Below are 8,281 nucleotides of genomic sequence, written 5' to 3'. Positions count from 1 at the left end.
GATTCCTCTTGAATAAGTGTATAAATAAAGAAAAATAAATGTAAAACGAACTCTGATCTCTTTAGTTGTATACCACCTGATCAAGTATAAATCGAACCAAGGTACACCCTAGTAAGTTTGGATTCAAGTTTTTCAAGACTTCAAGATAAGCTCAAACTGAATTTCCCAAGCAGGGAACTACGTATAATTTTGGGACATCATACTTATGTATGTTTGAGGGCGAGCCCTGGTGCAGCGGTAAAATTGTGCCTTGGTGATTTGTTGGTCATGAGTTCGAAGGGTAAGGCCACGTACAAAGAATTTATTAAGTCCATAATTTATTTTTAATATATTTTCATATGCGTTGATTTTACATTGAAAAAGAATTTATAATTGATTCTGGATCCAAAATCAATTTTATGTTGGAGTAATTTTAAGTAGCTTATGTGGTAAATCTAAAATTTTGTACTGAATTTTACTCTTAACTTTAAACATTCAAATATCAACTTCAAAATCAATTTCCTTTAAAATTAAATTTATCAACATCCATCCAAACACATGCTTGATAACAAGGTGGAATGGATGAATTTGGTCCTATTTCATCTTTAGACATAATAGAGGACTCTAAGCTAACTTAGACAGGCCAAAAGTAGGATTAAGTTGTGAAAAATAGAAAGGGAAATATGTCAATCCAATTTAATTTGCTAAAGAAAATAGGTTTAGAATAAATTTATTTTGAAAGCAAGTTGAAAATTTTAACCTAACTCAACCATAGAAGACAATTTACAGGTTAAATTAACCTGCCATAACTTTTTTTAAGATCAATGTTAATTGTTAATTTATTAATTTTTGTTAGTGAAAAAAATTCAAACCCACAACCTTTTTTTTTCTTTCTTTCTTAATTATCATGAAAACAACCTTATAACTTCATATGTGAAAGAAATTAAACCTAAGATTTTTTTGTCAAGATTCTTTTTATAGCATGTTAAGAAATTCTTCTATTGTAATACATAAGAATAAGTATTATCTTAGTACTTGTTATAAAATATATTAAGCTTAAATATTATTTTAATCCTTGAATGTATTTCTTTTAAATCCTGAAATTTAAAAATATATTTTTAGTCTCTAAATTTTGAAAATTACATTCTTTAGTCCCTAATATAATATAGATACTTTGTGACGATTTTAAAAAAAAATTGTCACGATGTGCTTAAAAATCGTCACAAAATATTAATTTATTATGTCAAAGACTGAAAAAATAATTAACAAAATTCAGAGACTAAAAAGAATTTTTAAATTTTAGGGATTAAAAAGACAAACCTCCAAATTGGACTAAATCAGTAATTAAGTCAATATATTATTAGATTAAATTAAAAGTTTAGTCTCCATACTTGTTATTTTAGTACCTGTTATAAAAAGTTCAATCTCTATACATCGGCAAATGGCAAGAACTAGTTTGCAAATTTGTGAGCACCGGCAATCTTTAGAACACTGAAGAAGAAGAATGTGAAACTGAGTTGTCATTCACAACGGGGAAGAGAAATAATTTTATTATGCACAAGATTGCATCTGAACTTGCCAACCCAAGTAATAACAAGTGATATTCTGAAATTATTCTAATCAGATGAGTTGAAATGAGATCAAAACAAAATTTAAATACATCTATCAACTTCCTTGATTTGCACAAAAAAGAATGGAAGATGGGGTGAGACCTGTGATGGGGATAGCCGTCAAAAAATTGCTTTAACTTCAAAACATAGAAGGGCCTGAAGGCGTAGTTGGAGATGGAAAAGTATTTGCAATTCCATCTTGATGCCCCCACAAGAAAATCTTCCAAGTGCTACCACATAAAATGCATTATGGAGCTGCAATCCATCTTCCTTGAGTGTCATTGAAATTCCAGTCTCAGGTGCACTTTCAGCTGGTAAACATTAGAACACTATTATCCAATTCTTTCAAGATTTTCGGAGACAGTTTTCATTCTAGGCCTGACTTCAGGGTCTCCCTCAGTGCATTGTAGTGCTACATGAAACGCAGCTAGTACCTCTTTTTTGGCATGCACTTCATGGAGCATCGACGGATCAACAATTTCAGATAATGGACTTTCTTGTTCAAACCCTTTCCTAACCCATCTCACCAAGTCAGGGACTTCCATGGAAGTTGATGCAGCCAGAGAAGAATCCGGGGACTTCCCAGTAAGCAATTCAAGTAATACAACTCCAAATGAATACACATCCCACTTCTGAGTGGGTCTGCAACCTGGAACTCGCGCCTCAGGGGCTTTGTAGTTGTTAGTTCGCTCTGTTTGTGATGGCTTCAAGTAAGGAAGAGATCCTCCCATAAAGCCACCAGAGGAGGGGTTGTTGCCTGTTATACTGATCAGTCTGTTTAGGCCAAAATCAGAAATATGGGGTTGGAAGTCAGTGTCGAGAAGGAGGTTGGAGGGTTTAATGTCACCATGAACAAATTTTCTTGGACTGCATTCATGGAGATAGGCCAAACCCCTGGCTGCTCCTTTGATGATTTTCAGCCTGGTTGACCATGAAAGATTCGGGGATGGTTGACCATTTCTCCCTGCACAAATAATTAGGATTAAATATGAACTAATTTTAGCTGAAAAAATTTATTGGGAAAATCTTGTATAGAATGCAAAAACAGATCACAAGTTATTTTTTGTTGCAATTATAAATCTATGCTGTTGACTCAAAAAGGATTTTATACAAAATTCATAATAGAATGACATACTTTTCTAGATAATTTCAAATATAAGCACTATGGTTCGGCCTAGTGGTGAGACATTTAAATAGTTTGCATGAAGTTTTAAATTCAAAGCTCAGTATCCCTACTGTACACAAAAAGAAAAATCAAATATAATATCTGAAAGGGACCGGGTTTAATCAAGCAACCGTGAAGCTAGAAGAGACAGCTTCAAAAGTAAGAAAGTTTAGCCAAAAGAAAAATAATGGAACAAGGAAAAGTAAAGTTTTCCAATGGAGTCTAAGAAAAGGAATTTCAACTACAATAAACAAAAAACTAGAAGTTCAACTTTAGCTGAAAGAAATAAAGGCAAAAATGTGGCACAAACTCAAACAAAAGACTCTGAACAAAGCCTACTTTAAGAGATACTGTTAGTGTTACGGAGTGTGTGATAACTGATAAACTGGAAATATACGAAATAGTAAAGGAGATCCAAACAACTAAAATGAAATTAAAGTCAAAACAGACACAGACACAGCACTTGGGAAATGAATTGGAACTGTGAAAGAGCAACTTTTCCACCTAAAGTTTTTGGTTTGTTAAGTGACCCATGTGCAGCAAATGAGCTAAAAGTCTAGAAGCTCATGGTCCCCAACGTGAGGATCATTGCCATCACATTTCCCAGACACATGGTGAATGTCTTACTTTCTCGTCGGATGTCCCCAAAGAGAGGTCATTAACATTAGCACTGTTGTCTCACCAAACAATTTATTGGATCCAACGCCCCTTGGCAATAATTAATAAACATCTAACTGAAGTGCTGACCTAGCCACACTCACACCTCAAATTAAATTAGATATAATGTCATTTCTTTATTTCTACCAAGACAAGTTAAAATTTAATGTTGCACATTTGCACCAGTTAACCTACCACTTTGGTCCCACTGTCCCACAAATCTATAAAACAGAAACGACAATTCTATTATTCTAGCAAAAACAATCGCACACACAGAATGAAGACAACAGAAAAACACAGAACTCCAAACTCAATTTCTTTCACGTTTCCCTGCAAGTAAAACTAGCATATTCTAGCATCACGTCTTTTAAGAAACATGTTAAATTTATATTGATAACAATCCTTTCTAGGAAGGACAATTTTTTTTTATTCTGGCTGAATTAAAAAGGACAATAATTAATTTAAAATCAGTGAACGCACAGAACATAACATTCTGATAGAACCTAGTTTGCGCAGTTAAAATGGCTCTTTGAACTCATTATAACCAGAAAATGAAGGGGGGAAAACTTATAATAAGTTCAGGGTAATATAAACTCAACCATATTGCAAATCATTTATAAAAGAAATATTCTAAGCATCGGGAAAAAAAAAATATACACGATGGCTAATAGAGCCTAAAGTTGATAATACAGTAAGCTAGTTTTGAACAAGACGTTATCATCAGTCTAATTAATGTTAATACTACATTAAATATTTTCTTTAAAAATAATTATTGCTCATTAAATTATTTGAATTTTTTTAAAGACAATTATTTGAATTTATGCAAAACATTAATACTAACTTTTGTAAAAAAAAAATGTTGGGATGTGCCAGTAATGCTGGAATGGTTAGATGGTCAGACTCAGACCTTTATTAATTACTACTTTATTTTTTTTATAAAAAAAAAAGCAGCATTGATAAAAATAAAAATAAAAATAACAAACCATTCATTTGACTGACATAATCAAACCCGATAAAAATTGAGCATTGTATAACAACCTCCTAAAATGTTTAAATTACTTACGTTGCCTAAGATCCAAATTTCAGCCAACTATTATCAGCTATCATTATTATTCTTTCTTTTTGTTACTGTTATTGTGCAACACTAAATTAGTAGCCATCACTTTTTTGTGGGAATAATCATCCCTGTACTCAAAAGCATGTTAGTATGTTATGGATGGTGAGAGTAAAAATGCCCCAACCCCATTAATCACTGATGCAACAAATTAACAAAATCAATGACCCAAAACCAAAGGCAAAAATGAAAAACATGAACAGAATGTGAAAGAAAGAACTGACTAACCTCTAAGGGCAGTGGCCAAATTGCCATTGGAGATGAAATCACTGATCAAAAGCTTCTCATCAGGAGCCCAATAATATGCTCTCAACTTCACAATGTTGGGATGCTTCACTTTGCCAATGGCTTGAACCTCAGCAGCAAACTCCTTATACCTCTGTTCTCCACCTTCCCCCAATCTCCTCACAGCCACAGGCACCCCATTCCCCAGCACCACCTTATACACAATCCCCAACCCACTCTTCCCCAACACATAAGCAGAAGCCCTCAACAACTCATCAAGCTCAAAGTTGAAACCCTTATCAATGGCCACCAAGTCTCCTTCCCCCCTCCCACCCTCTCCCTCTTCCTTCTCCCCCTCCTCCACCTCAGAATCATCACTCTTCACCCCATTACACCAACAACACAAACTCAACTTCTCACTCTCCCCACCAAACTTCCTCTTCAAACTGCAACTACACCCATTGGACTTGCCCTTCCTCTTCCAATAAACATAAACCACCACAAGCCCAATCAAGGCCACCCCGGCGGCATCCGCCACCGAGATCAAAATAATCAAACCAGGGCTAAGTCCCTTCGCAGACCGGTGCGCCGGCCTTCGTGAACCAGGGCTGAGCCCCGGTTCGCTCGGCGCCGAACCTGTGCAGGGTTTCTGCAGAGGAAACCCGCACAGGTTCGGGTTGTTGAGGAAAGCGGTGGGGCCCTGGTTCGAAAAAGACCCCATTTGGGGAATCTCACCGCTCAAATCATTGTTCCGAAGATCGAAGCTCACGGCAACAGGCAAGTTCCCTAGAGATTTAGGGATTTTACCAGACAAGTGGTTGAAAGAGAGGTTGAGGGTTCCGGTTAGGGTTTTGAGCTCACCGAGCTTGTCCGGGATCGAACCTTCTAGAAGGTTCGATGATAGATCGAGCTGGACTAGGCTTTTCAGCTCCGGCCACGGACTCGCCGGAATCTCGCCGGAGAATTTGTTCCGGGCGAGGATTAGCCGCTGGAGGTTGGAGCATTTTCGGAGCGTATCGGGGATGGCACCGGAGAGGGCGTTGTCGGAGAGGTCGAGGTTTTCGAGGCGGGGGAGGGTGCAGACGGAGGGAGGGAGGTTGCCGGAGAGGTTGTTGCCGTGGAGGAAGACACTGTGGAGCGCGGTGGCATTGAAGAGCTGCGCCGGGATGGCGCCGCGGAGGGCGTTGGTGTGGAGGTTGAGGCGGCGGAGGTAGAGGAGGGTGCCGAGCTCCGACGGGAGGTAGCCGCGGAGGCCCTTGCCGGAGAGCGCCAGGCCGACGACACGCGGCTCCGGGAGCCCGGAGATGTTCGCGCACGTGACGCCGGACCACCGGCACGGCGTGGCGTCGGCGTCGTTCCAGTCGGAGAACGCGGCAGCGCCGGGGGCGTCCACGGCGGACTTCAGAGTGAGAAGCGCGATGCCGTCGGAGGAGAGAGAAACGGCGGGATGAAAAAAGAAGTAGAGAAGAAAGATGAAAAAAGTAACGGTCATTTAGAATGAATGATAATACGGCACCGTTTTGGAAGACGAAGAAAAATACCACGGTGCGTTTTGTGCAGTGTTGTGACTTGTGAGAGTGAAAGTGCAGGAAATGGTTTAGTTGAGGCGTAAGAAAGAAAGTAGCTGTATTTATGAGAGAAGAGAAATGTAGAGTTTGGGAGAGGACCAGATTTTAATTTTGTGGGGTCCAATTCCCGCCAAAAAAAAGAAAAAAGAAAACAAACCAAAGAAAGAGAGGACTTGGTAACGGAAAGAGTGTAGTGAAGTGAAATGAAAGAGATAGAGAGAATCTTGTTTGATCCATTTGATTACAGCTTGGGATTATTAGATCATTGGATTTGGAATTTGTTTCAGTTGGTTGTGTTGTTGTTGAAATGAGGTTGATGATTCAACTGAGTAGCTTGCATCGTGGGGTCTTAATGATTCGTTTTTTTTATTGTTAAAAATATATAACAATAAAGAAAGACAAGTTTTTATTCCACACGAAACTTGTGTTGAGTTGAGTCTTAGTGCATGTGAAAATTTTAATTCTTGAAAGTTCTTATTTGTTTCTATTGTGTTTGCTTTTGTGCACTTTTTTTAACCATTTTGTGCATCATAGTTGAATATAACCTTAAAGAGAAGATAATATTGCACAACTTAAGTCCATGAGCAAATACATTTTGTATTTCATGTGTTTCTTATATCTATTTCCACGAAGTCAACTTTTCTTGTTAGTTTATGAGCAAGTTTTTATAATTTATATTTCATGTGTAGTTTCATATTTAGCAATTTATCTACTTCAACGAAGTCAACTTTTCTGTTGAATTATTGAATTTATTCAGTTTGTCACCCCCGAAAAAGAACCTGAATAATCTATTTTCTTGTTAATTCATGAATTTTTACTGCTGTTAATAATACTGGTAGATGTATTGGACAAGTATTAATCCCACGTCATTATTATCTCTTGATGCCATCATGAGTTCTTGCTGTCATGAAATTTCGCAAAACTTGGGGACTTCAACCAAACACCATTCGGTCACGTTCATAATGGCATGGTTACACCTGCATTATACACTAGTTTGTACTACTTCATATTCCATTTCAAATTACAGTATAATGTTCCTTCTCTTTAATTGGGTACAACAGAAAGAACCAGCTTTTGCCGTAATCATTTATTCTTTGAACGAAACTATACGTGATAATTGCATCTACTTCTCAATCATGCAAAACAAACTTAGAAGCTAACATATATAGCCACACGAACTATAATGCAATTTGTTTTTAGTATTTCTTGTGCGTATAATTTCGGGAATGATTTCTATGGGCAAAAGATGAGGGAACTTTATGCATGCCAAATGATATCTTCCCCTATTTCAAAAGGAAGACAGCTTAAATTCGCTCCTAAAGAATCATTAGTTACACTTTGAGAAAGAAAATAAATTAATAAAAACGCTTTGCTTTGTGGTCAAGGGATATAGTTGGTACCAAATGAATTCCAACTACACAAATTAACTCCAACAGTTAGATCAGGAGCATAGGTCCCGCACCTTAATAAATGAACTTAACAGAAATCTTAAACGGTTTTCTTCTCATTAAACAGAGTAGTTCTGAAGTATTCGGTCCATTCATCTATGTGAGAGTTTTGCCTTTTATTGTCATTTTTAACAACTTCCACTAGTATTTGAGCATGAACAACCCAACCAAAATTAAAATCAAGTGTTTTGATATGAACATAATTCATATTTTAAAGTAAACAAACAAACATACTTTATAAATTGACAATGTCCCAGCATCTAAGTTTGTAAATGGTTCTACTTTAATTATTTTCGGCTACTTGAATTTATTTTTTTGTTTGCATCATTAAAGCATTTGTGAGATGCAGTGTTATTGGGGACATTAACCCAGAGCCAAAAACTTAAAAAAAAAAAAAAAACTATTGTCTTTCTATATATAACCATAAACAACCTTGCCTGAGGAGCAAAACATTAATGTGTTGAGAATGGTCAACGTGCCACTTGCTGTGTATGAGAGTTATTAACACATCATGT

General features: G+C 37.0%; 1 protein-coding gene across 1 annotated transcript; it reads right to left on the bottom strand.

Moving 5' to 3' along the window:
• Window positions 1-1,484: 1,484 nt before the first annotated feature.
• On the bottom strand, window positions 1,485-6,571 carry LOC114419123 (receptor protein kinase-like protein ZAR1). The gene is made up of 2 exons (XM_028384728.1): window positions 4,754-6,571; window positions 1,485-2,553 (listed from the first exon to the last, which is right to left on the bottom strand). Exons 1-2 carry the CDS (start codon window positions 6,240-6,242, stop codon window positions 1,922-1,924), a joined length of 2,121 nt encoding a protein of 706 aa, XP_028240529.1. The 5' UTR covers window positions 6,243-6,571; the 3' UTR covers window positions 1,485-1,921.
• Window positions 6,572-8,281: the final 1,710 nt, after the last annotated feature.

Source organism: Glycine soja, chromosome 7 (assembly GCF_004193775.1).
Source record: "Glycine soja cultivar W05 chromosome 7, ASM419377v2, whole genome shotgun sequence".
Classification (NCBI taxonomy): Eukaryota; Viridiplantae; Streptophyta; class Magnoliopsida; order Fabales; family Fabaceae; genus Glycine; species Glycine soja.
The sequence above is the reverse complement of the archived record's forward strand: the minus strand, read 5'-3'. Positions and strand labels throughout refer to the sequence as shown.